Raw genomic sequence first — 17,871 nt, 5'->3', positions numbered from 1 at the left:
GAAAATCAAAGGTGAAAAAGTGTGTTTGTGAAAAATATAATAAAGTAATATTTTAATACATATTTTAAGGTATGCATATCAGTATGAATTTAGTAATTTGCAATGCAACTGTATTTATACAAATTACACAAAAGTGAACTATTTGCAAACTATTTTTCTAGCAATTGTCATATTAAGTCTTCATTAGAGCTATTAGTGATAATTATTTGAGGAACTAAATTATTATTTATTATTATTATTATTTTACACTTTATGCCTCTTATACACTGTGGTGATTTTTAACTACAGCATACATCACAAAAATATGATATTATTAGCTGTGTACATATGTATATATGTGTGTGTGTGTGTGTGTGTGTGTGTGCTTTAGATAGAGATAGAGAGAGAGAGAGAGAGAGAGAGCCGGCACATCCCAGATGAGTGCGTTCTTACCTTTAGCTGTGAGGTCAGAGTGCCACCAGCTGTACAAGTTGAACTCGACCAGGAATCTAAATATGGAGAAGACATCGACCATAAAAATACACTCCAACACATCCTTATACAATACATGCTGTTACTCTCTCTATTGCAACCATTTTTTACTAATATCACTTAGGTTTCTGCAGACATACAGAAGAGACAAATAGTTTATTTTTTATAAATGGTAACTAATTTGGCTTTAAGAGCAATCATACACAGATAAGGATCTTTGCTCATTGCCAGTCATCCTATTTGCAATTTTATCATTTTATGCCTTAGGTGCCTCTAAAACTTTCACTCACAAAAAAATGATTTAAAAAAAATGTAAAACATCTAGTGAGAGTTGTTTATTGTTATGCCTGCCGGACCATGCGGCTAAGTGTTCAATCTGACTCTCTTCATCTGAATAATGTGGGAAATGATCTTCAGTCTTGTAAAACATCAGTCTTGAGCAGTAGCTTTTAAAACAGGCCGGCCATGTTTTGATGATCTCATAATAAATTATTTAAGTATACAGATGGTTGTATTTTCTCACTTCAGTGCTAACCGTATACGGTTTTTTGAGTTAATTCTCCCCATATGAAACTGGACCTGACATCAGCTGTAATACCAAAAATAAAAACAATGTAATGAAAAATATTTGTAAAGAGGACAGTACTTTGGCATTTCCTAATTACAGATGTCAATATACTGGCAATTTTGACTATAAAATGACTATACATGTGCTTAGGGTGCTTCTGTATAAATTTCACATGTGCCTAACTGATGTCAATCACCTTCACACCTATGATCATTCTTTTTTGTGACTTGTGTAAGATGATATGTGTTTAATGTGATGGGTATTTATAAATTTGTTGAACTATAAATTTTACATAGAGTAGATACATTTCTGTTGGTCATATGTAATCATTTATATTTTAATTTGATAAAGCACAAGTGAAACATTAGAGGAAAATGAAAAAATAAATAAAAAACACAATAAAAACTCAAAATAATATTTTAAAGACAGAAAATTGACTTTGCTGTGTCTGACTGTAAAATTAAAACTGACGACTCAAATCTCCTATGATACACTGTGGTGACATCAGACCACCCAGGAAAACTTCATCATGTGGTATCACAGGAATACCCGTGCAGCAGGAAACATCAGGTAGCCATTACTGCTCATGTTCACTGGTGATCACATTGACGTACATGTGAAGGCACTGGTTAACAAACATACACTTGATGTATATACTCACAAACACACAGTTAACCTCAGACAGAAGAGGCCACCATATGAGTCTTCAACTAGAATTGCTGCCTTACGGTTGTATGCCTCCGCCAACTAGTCAAGTTGCAGTTTGCATCCATGTCTGTCCAGACTCATTATAATATATGTAATGAAGCCTTTGAAGGAATTTAATGACAAGTATTGAAGCATATTTTTTTTGGCTAAACTGAAGTTATCACTATATTGACATGTGTGATATTAATGAATAATTTCCAGTGAGAAACATACTGTTTTCAGATAGAGTCTATTTTTTATACACATCTTCAACCCGGGAGCACAGAAGATCTATACAGTCACCACAGTTTCAAGGCAGGCACCCAAGATTAGTGTCACAAATTCAGTATCCGACCAAAAGCACAATATGGTCACAATCACCACTTCTGTTCCTGAGTTACAGTGCTGAATAATGGCCAGAACCTTTGGATGAGAAATGTCATAATTTCATAATTTTATCCTGTTAATCATTTGCATGAAATTTTGTTCTAATTAGTGTCACAGTGACCTTGACCATTGATCAGCAAATTCTTATCAGTTCATTCTTGAGTTTGTGCTGTTTGAAGAATTCCCCGCCAGGCGTTGATGAGATATCACAAAAACATAATGCCTTTGGCCATGGTTGTCACCAGCATGGAGGCATAAAAACGTATGTATGAAGCATGCATGTGCTATAACAAACAGATACAAGCCACCCTCACATACACAGAAGTCTTACATGACAAGCTCGGTCAGAATCCACTTCACGGCTGAGAAGAAAGCAAAGTATGGCTGGGGAAAAAGAGAGAAAAAATATTCATGAGACACTAATAACACATAATATGTTGTCCCCACTTTCCATCACATGGAGCACAAACAAGGAGGTTGAACAGTGTTGAAAAAGTGCAGTACTCACATCCAACAGTGTGTGTCCACTGCCACTACTCTCTGAAAAGACCCAGCAAAGAGCCTGGTAGTCATACAGAGTGACTCTGTGTAGATAAAGATAGAAAAGAAAGGACATAGAGTGAGACAGAGATAAAGTGAGGAACACATAGAATGTCTTTAGATTTGACTTTTCACAATAATGCTTTTGTCAGGCCGATACAGCCTGGATAAGGTGATAAAAGTTTTGATTCACACATAGCCTCTACGATTACACGCCTGCGGGGCCATTTGGCCTGCTGTGTGGGAGCAGGAAGGAAAGATCCCACCTCTGCTATAACTGCTGCGTTACCTACGGATAATATATTGGATGGATGTGGCAAGAATGGGAAAAGGAAAGCAACTGAAAGCCGAGAGCTTCCCAAGAGGTTCCATAAAGTGATGTAGGAAGGTGGGTGTGTGTGTGTGTGTAGATGATTTGGGGATATTGAGGGGATATCAGAGGATTTAAGGGCTTAGTAGAGCCTGAGGGTGTGAGGTCTGGGTCCGTCTGGGTGAGGTTATTGAAGGGGTTCCTAACACAAAAACACACACACACTCACACACACACGCACGCAGGACACTCGTTCTCATAGCCTGCAGACAGCTTTCTGTATAAATATATAGTTGACAATACTTTGTTTCTTTGTGTGAACGTGTGTGTGAGCATGTGTGTGATGTCTGAGTGGGCCCAGTCTATCCGCAGCCCTGGGCAATGTTCAAACCTCAGTCACAGTGCTGGTGACACACAGCTCCAACACACCGCCAGGAACCAATTAGTGCTAAGCCAGGCCACATAATGGTGTTAGCAGCAAACTCAGACCAATGTAATATTTGTATATGAGTGTGTCTATGCACGGGGGTGTGAGCATGCCCTTCATTTGGCCTGCATGGGTGCATACCATCACTTTCGGCATGTTTATTGATTTATCTTCCTACTGCGTGTTTGAAGAGATGGATAATCCAGAAGTAACTGAATATAATTTCCCTACATTTGTTTTCATCTGCAATCATAATGCTGACAGATACATTAGAGCTGCCAATGTGCGCCAACTTTAAGTGGTGCACTTTAAAACATTTCTAATCTTTAACATCTTTAATGTTTTTTTAATCAAGACAGAAACTGCTCTTCAACTTAGCGCATTAATTCTCTACAGATGTTACTGGCTTCAGACAGATGGAACTGGATTCATTAGAGTTAAGATCTATAAGCTCTACTACTCATCATGCTAATACTACACAAGTCACATTATTCATTCATCATCGTACGTCGTCCTCAATTTCAAACAATCCCTCATCACCCGACAGTAGAGAGTCAGCGAAAGCTCTTTTAGGCCTCTTTGTTTTTACGAGTGGGACTGTAAACCATTTGCTGTCAGCTTCTGAGCTTCATCCCTATGATAAACAGGCGTGGTTGTCTCCTTGTGCGATGATTTGTCACCGATGATTTTTATATACCACGACAGCATGGCAAAAAATTCCTCACCCACGTCCCAAAGGCAGAACTGAATGCTGCAGTGTTGGAAATGTGGTTGTAAGCTTCTGTGCGAGCTAAATTTACACTTAACCGTGCAGCTTCGTTAAGTTAAGATTCCACAAACGTTAGACCATAAGAGTTTGACTCCACAGTCAAACTACAGTATGTGTCCGTCAGTGTCTGCTTCTCTGTATTTCTGCTCTGTAATTCTGGGAAAGGTATCCTCCTGGGTTAAATTTCCAAATTAATTGCAGAATGTCGCCGCCCACTGCTCCTGGCGTTTTCCAGGAGACACACTCTGCAACAAGCAGTATATGTGTGAACGTGTCTACATATGTGTGTGTCCGTGTATGTGTGACTTCAAGTTTCTCCTAATTCCTTCATTTCAGGAAAAGATTTGCTATAATCCCCTAACGGAGAACTCTGCTGAGCGAGGGGTCGGAGTTCAGCGCTGAATACCTCAACACGATTGGCCAAGTTAAGAGCTGTCAGCGCCAGGGGAGACATGCTCTCATTCTGCGGCCTGCCTGATATTATGCACATACATTTACACACATGCTCACACTCACTCACTCACACACACACACATGCACACACTCATACATACACTTGTGCTGGCACATACAAGTACACACTCATACACCCACAGACACACATGGGCGTGCAGTTTGAAATCCTTACCTCTTGAAAGAGCCCATCTGCAGAAGCTTACTCATTACAGCTCCCTCTGCTTCTCCAAAAAATTTCCCCGTCTGAGAGAGAAGGCAAAGAGATTTTCTTTAACAAAACAAGTCATAATAAAATGTTACTCACTTTAAGCACAATAGTGTTTCGATGGCTGAAAGCCCTTGCAGGTACAAAAACTGACACATGGACAGTCAAGAATATCCATAAGAGAAACCTTCAATTACCAAACCCTAAAGCATGCAGAAATGACTAAGTGGCTTTGGCCAAAGAAAAAATTCAGCGATATAGAAACACCTTCTAGGAACAAAACTAAGAATAAAATCTCCCACACAGAAAACTTCCCAAAGGCCTCATGTTCCAAATACACACAAATACAAGCTACAGTCTGCAAAAAGGTTAACCATCTCACCTCATAAAGCTGAGACAGGAAGCTTTTTTTGCCACTTGTTTATTCTGATCAACAGTGCAAAACTAACCAAACCAAGTTATATTTAATTCACAACTATACAAAAACGACAAAATTAGCAAGTTATCGTGTTTAAGAAGCTGCAAAGAGATGCTTGGTATTGTGGCTTGTATTGACTATTTCCTTTTTCCATCAATTGACTTATTGATTAATTGACAAGTTGTCTCAGCACTACTCACTGAGCTTCAAGATCCTAAGATTCCTGAGTGCAACGCAATGCATGACCAGGGTTTACCTCGAGCCTGTGGTGTGAAAAGGCATTACCTGTTCAGACTACCCCAAGCCAGGTGATGCCGCAGGGACAAAAAATACTAAATTATTAAAAGTTAGCCTTAGCATTAAACATTATCCATTATCAGACATGGAGCTGGGAGGGTGAACTACACCCTCCATCTCTCCTATCACATCCTAACTTTCGTGACACCTTGGAGGCAAAGAATCCCACCTCAGCTGCATCTCACCAGTGTAACCTCCTCACAGAAACAACACAACATGCCACAGCCTGGTAGATCCTCCAGCTCCCCCGCACAGCCCCACTCAAGACCTCTCACACATTCAATACAACATTTTGACAGATCACATTCATGCTACCTTGTTAGTTTATAACATTTTCCCTACATAACAACAATGAGACAAAACAACTTGACAAGTGTAACCCTAAAATGCTCCATCACCTCCAAATTAAGATCAAATGAAGGATAGGAGCCGGCAAGTGAGAGACACATGAAAAGAACAAGCAGGGGAGGGGAAGGGCACTGACAGCCAGCGGACTGGCTGCTGGATGAGCCAAAACCAGAATGACAGCATGTCTGGTGACAGCTAAGCAGAGGGTACATGCTAGGACAGCACCATGTCTCCTTGAGAGCAGTCTAAACAACAATATCATGCATTGGAGGCAGAAAAATGATTAGAAAACTGAAGCAAACATCTACCAGGGATTAAAATTCAAGCTCAGCTCTGGACCACAAGTTAATTACTGCCATGAATGAAAATCCACAGACAGTACATATGTTCTGACAGCTGTCATACAAAGACAGTCAAACTTACCATTCATTTACATACTGTACACATACACTCTGGTGTAATTAAGCCGACTTAATATAAATCATGGACCTCAAACTCACAATTGACTCACAATCTGGCAACAACACAAGAAGCTAATGTTGCTCATATCAGATACAGCTAATGGTTGTGTTTATTTTGTGGTTATTCTAACAATGAAAACAGGCTATTGTGCACGTATTATGCAATCCTTTCCATTGATTGTGCTTTATCTGGCACTATGTGTCTGTGTGTGTGCATGTCTTACCAGAGTATAGTCCTCTGCTACCAGAACGAAGCCATTGTTGTCAATTAGGTAGCAGTTAATATTCTGTTAAGTAGAAAACAGTTAAAAGTGTTAAAGCAGTTGTGAGAAGCTAAAGTGACAGAATCATGGAGGGTTAGTTGAAAAAAAAAAAAAGAAGGCTGACCGACCTCATCATCACAGCTTATGGAGCATTTCCCATCTAGTGCTGCACACTGTAAGATAAAAACAAAAAAAAAGAAAAAGATATTTGCATCTACTGTATTTGGATGTCACACCAAATATTTAGGCTGTTTGGCAAAGAACATAGATCGCTTCTGTCGGCTGAAAACCTTTACTGTCTCCCAAAATGATTTTAAAATAAATACATGGAAAGAAACAGACTGATGACCTTTATGTGTTAAAAGTTCCATTGGTCCAAGTTTATTTATATAAACTTCCAAGTTTCATTGGTCTTTGAGTCATTAAATATTCACTGGAACAAAAATAGCATAAAACAAATGATGATTTATGTAAAAGCAAATATGTGTGGTACAAATTCATAACTATGTGTAGGAACAAAGTGGTTAATGTTTTCCCTTTTGACTTTATTGACCTTTAATTTGTATGTATTTTTAAACTGCTTTGGGTAAGCAGTGTAATTGGCTGAGTTACAATAGGTTACTTTGGTTAACAAGTGTGTTTGTATTACACGTGTGAACATGTGTGTTCATGCATGTGTACCTGTCTGCTGGCTGTCCAGAACTTCTTTTGAAAGAACTCCAGTTTCATCTGGATGCCCACAGCTGAAAGAGAGACAACACAGTCGCTGAGGTGTGTCAGCAGGATGTGTGTGTGCTCTCTGCATGCTGAAGCGCATTAGCACGATAATCTTTATCACAACACAAGTCATTTCATTAACCCCAACTGAAGGAAAAGCAAACAACTGCTGGACAAAATGGGCCATATGGGCAATTACACCCTGCATCAGCTTATTTTTCTGGAAGGCTAAACGTGTGTTAGTGCATCTGTAATACTGTACAATCTACACACATCTGCACAGATGCCGCTAACCACACTCGAAATGCAGTTTCACACGATTCTAAACCAGACCCCTTTTTTCTGTGCCCACATGAAATCCATCCCATTCCTCAGTCTGCCTCCCTGTTGTTATCCCAACAAGCATTTCCAGAGTTGGTACACAGAGCTGCTCTCACTCCCTTAAGCCTCATCCCAGCAGGTCTCTAAATGCATAGATCTGACCAGAATTCCTTGCCTGGAAAAAACAGTTGCTGACATTAAATATGTCAACTTTTTCAGAGTTGGCTGAGGAAAGATTGACACATTCACCACAGGCTTTAGCTTCCCTCCTCTCCTCCCCATCCACCCTCCCACTACCCCCTGCCTCTAAGACTCAGAGGACCCTAGCCTTCTCTCAGTGGGGGTTTGCCATGCTTTGAGGGTGTGTAAGTATTTCCAGGAGCAAAATTTGGAGCTTCATCCAAATGCAGATCCAGCAGCCACAGGTAGTAAATTAATGGAAGAGAAAGTGGTATTTGGATAGATTTAACAGACAACATTTTTAAGGGGGCAGACCACACTCTTCATATAAAACACACACACACACACAAACAAACAAACAACAAACAAACAAAAAAACACCAAAGGAAGAAAAACACTGCATACATCCAACAACCTCCAAAAAGAAACGTGTGCCAGTGCAGCAGGTAATAGACAGCAACAAAATATAGGCAATAGTGGAGAATGTCATGGAATTTATTGAACTGAATGACCAACCCCCTTTTTGTAGATAAAACATGATGTTTTGACACTTAACAGAAAAAAAAAATCAATCCTGTCTACAGGTTGCCAAACACATATTTAACTTCCAAACTGCAGATCCCCCACATCTGCACACTAAAACAAGGCCTTATTCATGTATGTTATATTTGGGAGGAGGTATCTGACAATTTATACATCATGCTTTTAGATATTCTTAACTTTCCCTGACTTAATTGGTAAATAATAAAAAGGAAAGATTTGTTCAGATTGGTATCGATAGCACTGTTAAATATCTAATTCTGTTGCGACACCGGTATCAGAAAAGTGGTATCAAGACATATATTAATATAATATTATATATATATAATATAAACTAGCATTCTGAGTCTCGTGCAATGCTTCAGTAATGGCATATTTGTGTGACTGAGTTGTTCATATACATTTGAATGTAGAGAAACACAGTGTCTTAATGAGAGATACAATGAAATGAGTCTGCATACAGATTGGATCCAAATAACAATAAAAAAAATAAAAGACTGAACACATCACTGGATGTCAACATGTGAAGGGAACATTATCAGCGGGAAATATTCTACTGGTTGGCAGTTCTTTTAGCGCGACTGCATGTCTGCGTGATTGTTTAAGTGCAGTGGGGTACCGCTGTGGCCTGTTTTAGCCTTTGCCCAGAGAAACAGGTGCAGATTATCCCATCATAAGCTTTGCCAGATCCTTTCAGCAGCCCACCATTTCTACACCCACATGGAAAACCCAGGAGGAGAGTCTAATTTAAGATGTTGGGCATCAGCAATGGAAACACACATGGTATGAAACCAGGGAGAACCTAGATCATTAAGCCAATAAAAGATAAAAGATCATTCACTCTAAAAAAGCTGTAAAAACAAAGGGAATATTGTGAAGGAAAAAGATAACAGACTGTGAATTCTGAAACATTACACTTTCAAATAATTAGAGGATGTAAGATTTGGAGGCACAGCTCATCTGAAAGTTGAAATATCACATTGATATCAAATGGTAAAACACATCTGCTCAGCAAGGAAAACAGTTCATGGAAACATAAATCCACTATGAGCAGTGCTGCATAAAATGGTATTAGAGGTTAGAGGTGTTCTGATGTTGGCTGGTACCTGGAAGTTGGCTCAGAACAAAGACAGAAGCCCAAATCTGTCTCACTAATGCTTGGGAATTTTCTGTACGGGGGAACATTTAATTTCCCTAGGTATGATTTAAGATCTTGGGGGTATTTACGCCCTGAGCTGCTTTTATGAGTTCAAAGATGAAGAGACATCAAATCCACTCCAAATCCCCACCACCACCAATCTCCTATCAGTGCAATCCCAGGCAGGGAGAGATGACAACCGCTTTAAAGCCTGCAGACAGTTGGGATTCTAATAAGGATTGTATAAATATATGCATCCACTACCACAAGGGTGCATCCAAGTCTGTGTATGCAACATAGCAAGGGCAATTATGATGGTGCACTGTGCATGTGTGTTTTTCTCTTTGTTTAAGTGTTTGTGTGTCCATCAGTTCAAATCCCAGTGATCCAAAAAACACCTCCATACAAGCGTCACAAACACACAGGGCTGTCTGGGAGAGATGTAGTGATTTGCAAATTTGGTGCAGCATTTGTCCAGCAGCGTAGCTCCACGGCAGCTACACAGCGCAGGGGCGGATCATGTCAAGATGCTGAGCAGCATTCAGAGGATGGGCAGAACAGGAGGCTGTTGTTAAGGATGCCAGCAGTCTACAAGACTTAGGCTCCTCTGACCTTTCCTCCCTGTGTGTTCTTGTTGATACAATACTGAGACTTGACTGTTGGGACAAAATCCAGACAAAGGATTCAAATGTTTTAAAAAATGATCAGGCAGTTCATCATTTTGTTGTTAAAAAAAAAAATCTATCTGTGCTGGCCAAATCTCAAATATTACTTTCTGAAAGAGTCAGAGGATGTAACAGAAACAACCATATCCAAATCATGCAAACCATCGTTGTATTTTGCCCTTAAGGCTTCAATGTCACATGCATTAAATGCGTCACATGAAATGCATGAGTCACATGATGCTAATATCTGGCATTGTGGTTGGAGGAGGAATAATAGGGCATTTTCTCTGTGTCTCTTTTTTGTAACTCGATGTTTAACATTTTTAGACGTTGCAGCACAAACACGACAGACTGTCTGGACACATCAGCCATATGGGCTTTTAGCAAATACAAAGGTGTCATCACACATTTGAGGATGTATTTGCCTGTGTAGGTGTACATGATTACTCAAGTGTGCAATGAGAGCGTTGATGCAAGTGTGTGTTTGTGTGTGTGTGAATGCACACAGGTGCAAACCCCTATACATGCATGTTTTTCAAAGCCACTTCATGAGTGCATCAATTGCTTAAAGCTAATATCTTCACACATTTACCCCAGTAAATCAACTAAATATAACCTGGTGACACATAGTGGCTTCAGTTTTTACTATAAATGACAGAATGAAAATAATTGTCATGCCCTTCAGCAGAGGAAAGGATATAAATATGGATGGACAGGGGGGCAAATAGCAAGCCAAGGTCAGCTTGTAAGCTTGATCATATTCATCGTTAACAGTGATTCACTCATTAATCTCTTTCTGTCTCTACCTTTGTTCATTTTTTGCTTCTCCTTGAAGCGTCCGATGAGCCCATATGAGCTTAACAGTCAATCCATTTACATACAAAAAAAAAAAAAAGGAAAAAAAAAAAAATCCATGTAAATTTATTGCAACAGCTTAATATCCCACTGTGTGCATGTGTGTGTGCATTTGTGCGTTCTGTGTTGCTGTGCTGGGGGCGTGTTCTGTCAGCCCTCCTGCCCACGGCTCATGCATAATATCTTCAGAGCATGCCACAGCAATGGGCATCCTCCGAGCCTGTTAGGTGCGTTCGAGTGTTTGTTTAGACGCACTACAATCCGGATCCAGATCTAATTTTGTCTCGTTCAACTCTTGCCAGAGCAATGGGAGGTAATGTGAATGTCAGTGAATGTGTGTGTGCTGTGATTTAAGAGGCACAGCTGTCCACTGGGAGATGACACACCATCCCACTCACCAATACAACTGGGGACAGTGAGAGCAAGCAAGCAAAACAGAGAGAGAGAGAGAGAGAGAGAGAGAGAGAGAGAGAGAGAGAAAACATGTTGATTTTGATTCAACAGAGGAGCAGAAATTAAACAAAATCAAGCAAGAGAACAGGTAAAGGAGAAACACAGGCAAAATAAACAAAACAAAACAAAACAAAGCATGAAGAAAAATACAACAGACAGAATGAGCGGTTGAGAGAGAGCCACACAGAGAGATACAGAGCGAGAGAGAGAGGGAGAGAGAGAGAAAGAGAGAGAGGCAGATCTCCCTAACTCCAGTGATTCCCAGACTGGCTGGCTGGCAGTAAGCTCTGTGCTCTGATCTGCCCGCTCTGATGGGGTTTCATGCCCGTGCAGGTAGTATTGGGGGATCCTGAGGACAACACAGGTTTTTGGTGCTGATCTGCTGCTAATTACCACCTACTGACCATATCAGCCTACACAGATGAGAGTCAGGACAAGCTAATGTCAGCCTTACTAACGGCAAATGGATCTTCAACCAATGACAGTTACTAGAGTCCAAAAAGGGAGCTAAAAGAACAACAAATGCGAGCGGCCAAAGGACGACTGGCAGATATGAGAGGTAGGAGCTCCATGTGCCTGCATGAACACATTTGAGTTTACGTGTGTGTATTTGTATATGGGCATAGCTATCAGATGCTGAGACTAATATGTTGTATAAATTGTTGTATAACTGAGTGATGATAAAGCACTTGCTCATAACAGTTCCTGAAATAAAACAGGTGCAACTTTACATTCACACTCTTAGGTTTATGGTAGTACATTAACGTTGCCCCTGAATGCTTCCTGTTGCAAATAGGTATTGACATTGGTGCTGAGCTGATTTAAAGTGCTACTTGCTGTGGGTTATGTGTGCATGTCATTACAAGCTTCTCTGTGTGTACTTTGGGCTGGAGGGACACATCAGAGCAAAGAGCCATTCCCCTGCGCTGACCTCATTCCAGAGCTGCTGTTACAACGCTCCACTGAGCTGATGCTCTGTTTATGTGTTTCTATGTATGCACTGTATGTATATGAGGTTGTTTATGAGTAAATGTGCACATGTATAAGCCGATGTGATCAAATGCATTCTTGCATACACATACTCTCATTTCATTAGCAAGGGTGCAATTAACACAGGGCTTTGCACTGCAGCGCACTAAGTCTCAACCCAACCGTGTTCTGATGCTTTTTTTGTTGAAGCGAGCAACATAATATCATAACAACAACACTGCCAAGAGTCACTGTACCAAACTAACTGACGAATTGATGTGTGACGAAAGAGTCAATTAGAATTAGGCACTTGTAAAAAAAGTACTGAACTAATTTGCACCAAACTTGGTGAAGGAATGGGGCAAGGGCCAGAGAAATCCAAATCAATCCAAATTTAGTGCCGATCCAGTCAAAGGGGAAGAGCCAGGACATTTTTATGATTGTGAGACAATTTTCTAAAGAAATAATATGTGGATCTTCATGGTTAAAAAAATCTGACATTTTTGCAGTGTTGAGATCTTTGAATTTGTAAAATTTGGTGCAGACGTGTGTAGGGTTGTTTGGCCTTGGCAGAGGTATGCGCTCTAGTGAGTGCCATTCTAGTTTGATTATTACTATTAATAGCTGCGTAGTGTTTCCTAATATGATTCTGGAGTATCAGGTTGTTGTGAGACTCAAAGCTGCCTCAGGGTAAATTAGGTGAAGATTCTAGCGAGATGTCGCCCAATACAGGAAAAGATTAAATACATCCCATTTGAGAAAACATTAAATATCACTAGTAGGGAAAATGGCTTCTGAACTGCTCTGAGAACATTTTAGCTGTTGTACCTATGGAAACAAAAACATGGTGCAGCTTATCCATCTGTTCAGATCTATGAGTGTACCTTGTGAACTAGCTACATTCCCATGCACCAGTCTGTGCTTCATTTCATTGAGCCTCGAGCTAGTCCAGCCAATGCTATAAATACTGCTGTAATGTTCCAGAAGGAATGGACATGTGAAGTCATCTCAAAGGGAATCAGACACCCAATATCTGCTGTGTATGGATTTGTGTGTGGGTGGAGTGTGGGTGAGGGGTTATGAGGCTTTGGTGAAGTCACCAAGGGCCACTGTCTAAGGGGGGTGGGAGGTAGGAGTTGGCATATTAGTAATAAGTTTACTGTCTTGTTTATTATAAAGGGAACTGTGCTATCTGAGAAAAAGAAAAGGGGACTCCATTTCCTTCTAAAATCATATTTATGCCAAAACAATCTGGAAATCTATTTGCTCACTTACATAAATGTCTCTTTTTGGTGATTAAGGCGTTTATCTGCTTCAGTGACATTGCCCAAGGCAGCTGAATGTATGCAATTATGTAATAGTAATCCAGTGCACTGCTGAAAGAGATCACATCTTTAGTCAACTATAAAATCAGAAACAAAATATATGTGTAGCTGTATTTTTTCATACATGAATATAAATACTCTAAGCATACTGTACTTTTAGATGTCTAACTTATTATTATGTCACCCTGTCTCCACAGTGGTACTCGTGTGTGCTCTCCTACCCCTCCTCTGCTTGTCACATTCCTGTCCAAAGGAGTGCAGCTGCAACAGCAACACCAAAGTAGTAGACTGCCGGGGTCAAGGCCTTTATGACATTCCCCGACGACTGCATCCAGATACGCAAGAACTGTATCTCCAAGATAACCGTATCAGGGGGCTGGGATCGATGGCTTTCAGAGAAATACCCCTTGTCCGCATTCTTGATCTATCTAATAACTCTATAACATCTATTTCACCAACTGCTCTGCTGGGTCTCAGGACTCTGCAGCGCCTCAGCCTAGCCTACAACAGCCTGAGAGAGCTTGACAAGCGGTTGCTCGGACCTATCCGCTCGCTTTCACACCTTGACCTCTCACACAACAGGTTAAACAACAAAACTGGAACACATCAAATCTGTTATTTGTCCCTTGTTGAACAATAGCCACTGTGAACTTCACATCACTCATTGCATCCTTTCTTATTTCCCTGTCATGTCCCTTCCTCTCAGCCTGTGGGGTTTGCCTGGAGCCATGGGGGACAGTTTGAGAAACCTTAGCCACCTGGGGCTAGCACACAACAGGCTCACACGGTTGGACCGCTCCCTGTTAGAAGCCCTGACCCGGCTGGACAGCCTCACGCTACGAGGCAACCCCTGGAGGTGTGACTGCCAGCTCATAGGCCTCAAACTCTGGCTGGAGACCTACCTCTTTAAAGGTTAGACCACTAGTAGCTCTAGGCAGTGGCTGGGGAGTATCTGCAACATTTCAAACCTTCATCCATCACAATGCCTTTCCTTCTGGGCACAGTAATAAATTATGCCAATATTTAATTATGGTAATGTTGACCTTTAACACAAGAAAGTATCCTAAAACTAGTAGAGCAGAAATGGCTGGACTATAGTAAATAAAATGGCCGGTTTACATAATGATACATACATTTGTTTATGTATTTTGCCCTTGGAGAGACTGGCACAGTGGAGTTAAGGCAAAGCTAAAAGGTTTGCCCAGTTATCAAATGGTGGAAAAAATGTGTCTCATGTTGTTTGGTTTACAGCTGTACTCCTGTACAATGTAGTTGTTTGGCTTCTTACTATCATAAACATCTGATGACTACTGCTTGGGGAGGTGTCCACATGCATGTCAGACCCATACTGCATAAAATTACAGTGTTGATTTACAACATTAACTGCAGTCTTTATTATGACTCTTGGTTCATTTACATTGACTGACCTTAAAGCTTAGCAATAGGTGCTATACATCAACAATAATCTCCTGAATAATGTGATATTTGGCACTTGCAGTTCTTACAACTATGGTGATGATCTCTACAACCGGAGATAGCTAGTGTATACAAAGTGTTTAAGGGTTAAACAGTCAACTGCATTATTTTCCATGCTAGATCAACCCCTGCTTGCATTAGATAACAAAATAACCACTGTACAGTGAAAGCTAGGCTCGCTTGGAGTTGGCTGGCCCGCCTACATTCCTGTATTACCCTGACACAGCTTTCGTCTTAAAGACTGAAAATTCTAATTACTGCAAACCAGAACAATAGCACCCAGATACAAGGATGTATGCTTAATAGAAAGCCTGTGGTTAATCAGGCAGGAGGAAAGAACGGGGCACGCTTGACATGAATACAGAGAGAGATGAATAATAAAGAGTTTTATGGCACACACAGAGGACAGCTGATGAAGCCCTAACTCAACACTTTCTCCAGCAGACTCGATTCATTCAGCTCCAGTGATCCAACAGAGACTCTATTCGAGCTGTTAATCGTGTAACACTTGCTAATAAGGCCCATTAAAGTAACTCATTACACCCTAAATTAATAAATATCTTAAGTAATGGGTTGGTTGAGGCTCAGGTATGATAATTATGATTGTGGCCTCCTCTGTAGAAAGCTGCCAAATAGGAAATGGTCAATTAACAGCAGGTAATGTGCTTGTAATACACAACAACTGACTGTTGCATGACTCCCTGTTCATTCCTGCCCCTCAGTCTGTCTTTTACTATCACTCTCTGATTGAACTATCTATCTGTAATCTCAAGGTGGAGTGGTGGATGAGGTGCTTTGCGCCCAGCCAGAAGAAATGAGGGGTAGAGACCTGCAGAAAGTCCCTTACCAGCTCTTTCATGCCTGCATGACCACAAGCTACCACTACCTGTTTGCCAACATACACCACCTAGAGTCCGAGAGGCTACTGCGAGGCCACACCCATGGCAACCACGCTCATCCCTCTAGCCACGCTCTCCATGTCCCCATGGCAATGGGGGAGGGCTTTGGTGGTGGGGGAGGAGGAGGAGGAGGAGGGGGAGGGAGCATGCCGGAGTGTGAAACTAAGCAGAAGCATCGGCCTGTCAACTTGCGCCACGCTATTGCCACAGTGATCATCACTGGCGTAGTGTGTGGAATCGTGTGTCTGATGATGCTGGCAGCAGCAGTGTACGGCTGTGCCTACGCTGCTATCATGGCCAAATATCAGCGGGAGCTAAAGAAGAACGAGGAGTTGGCAGCAGTGCAGGGGGCAGATCATGCCACAGCAGATGAGAAGGAACCACTGGAGAATGCTATTGCCTAGGAGATGATAACCTGAACCCTGGACTTAAAACCTGGGCTTCATCCCTTTAACCTAATCGTCTCTGGATGCCATGTGTGTGCTTGTACATGTATGTTTGTGAGAAAAAAGATGAGAGAGCGAGAGAGAGAGATTGAGATACTTTATGTATGCGTACTGTATGTTCACCTCATTTCTGAGACTTGGGTAGCTAAATTCCACAGGTATTTGACTATGCACTGATGACAGTATCTTCTACTGTATGAGGGTTTGAGGGGTAGGCCAAAGAATTCAAACGTATCAATTCCATTTTGTCTGAGATGCATATCACAACTAGGGACAAATTGCTATATATTTATAATTGTGTATTTGTAGGTATAGTAGTAGATCTCTGGTATTTAAAAACGGATTTCAGAATTTGGTTGTCTTTTGGTTGTTGTTTATAATTTTGAGTCTATTTTTGAGGTCATTTTGAAAACTCATAGTAGGCAGCTGCTGTCTGTTACGTTTTGTTCTAAGTTGCTTGTATCATTAACGTGAGTGTATGAGAAAAAGGATGAAAGTGTTTGTGTCAGTGTTTCATTTGTGCTCGAGTGTGTGTGTGTGTGTGTGTGTGTGGAGATGTATACTGTATGCACATATTTATAGAGAGTTTAAGAGTCTGTGCCTAAAAAATGTGATATAGTTTTGAGGAGGAAACATGTTTTTCGTGAAGGATATTTTTCTGACAGCTGAGGTGAAGATGGGAAATTCGTTGAAGCAATAATGAAACAAACTAAAACGAAAACAACAACAAAACCTGGACTCAGCCTTGTTGTTTTTCTATGACTTTATGGGTTCATTAGTCTGAATTCTCATCCTTCTGCACACAGTCACACCCGCACACACGCAAACATTTAGAACTACAGTTTTTGAAATTGAGTCTTGTTTGTGAATTAATGCTGATTACATAATGGTAGTCATGTCCTTCAGTATGTATTATATAAAATAAAGGGAAACATTTGAAATGATTATTGTATGGATACTGGTAATTAATTAATCATGTTAAATAATCTGACAAGGGAAATGGTGAAGTTTACATGTATTTCAATTAGATTACTGTGGATTATACAGTACTTGGTATTACTTTAATAATTTTATTAAGTTGGATGAGATAAATTTGAATATACAATGTTTGTGTCTTTGACGTTTTCCTTCGTGGATTTTGCCCAACCTTGTTATTTTTTCTAATAGAGTTCACTACTACCATTACAAGGGCGTTATGAAGTACTCTGTTATATAATGCAATATCAGGTGTCTGATAAATCTAAGTTTTGTCTCTTTATTAGTTTATTATCAGTACAATG

The 17,871-nt window shown here is 40.5% G+C and overlaps 2 protein-coding genes across 5 annotated transcripts in view; one reads left to right on the top strand and one right to left on the bottom strand.

Moving 5' to 3' along the window:
* cacna2d3a (calcium channel, voltage-dependent, alpha 2/delta subunit 3a) overlaps window positions 1-17,871 on the bottom strand; it is a 112,243-nt gene that overhangs the window by 9,055 nt on the left and 85,317 nt on the right. For all 4 annotated transcript variants that reach the window (XM_071476368.1, XM_071476366.1, XM_071476367.1 and 1 more), the window contains 7 exons: window positions 7,289-7,350; window positions 6,736-6,780; window positions 6,569-6,631; window positions 4,788-4,858; window positions 2,622-2,697; window positions 2,445-2,497; window positions 433-488 (listed from right to left, as the gene is read on the bottom strand). In XM_071476368.1, coding sequence (XP_071332469.1) covers window positions 433-488; window positions 2,445-2,497; window positions 2,622-2,697; window positions 4,788-4,858; window positions 6,569-6,631; window positions 6,736-6,780; window positions 7,289-7,350 — 426 coding nt within the window. The remainder of the gene's footprint in view (window positions 1-432; window positions 489-2,444; window positions 2,498-2,621; window positions 2,698-4,787; window positions 4,859-6,568; window positions 6,632-6,735; window positions 6,781-7,288; window positions 7,351-17,871) is intronic.
* Window positions 11,134-17,696, top strand: LOC139620641 (leucine-rich repeat and transmembrane domain-containing protein 1). Its single transcript, XM_071476370.1, has 4 exons — window positions 11,134-12,035; window positions 13,968-14,352; window positions 14,477-14,682; window positions 16,020-17,696. Exons 1-4 carry the CDS (start codon window positions 11,999-12,001, stop codon window positions 16,547-16,549), a joined length of 1,158 nt encoding a protein of 385 aa, XP_071332471.1. The 5' UTR covers window positions 11,134-11,998; the 3' UTR covers window positions 16,550-17,696.

Source organism: Trachinotus anak, unplaced genomic scaffold (assembly GCF_046630095.1).
Source record: "Trachinotus anak isolate AG129_WGS33_773 ecotype Australia unplaced genomic scaffold, CSIRO_AGI_Tana_v1 ptg000004l, whole genome shotgun sequence".
Classification (NCBI taxonomy): domain Eukaryota; kingdom Metazoa; phylum Chordata; class Actinopteri; order Carangiformes; family Carangidae; genus Trachinotus; species Trachinotus anak.
The sequence above is the reverse complement of the archived record's forward strand: the minus strand, read 5'-3'. Positions and strand labels throughout refer to the sequence as shown.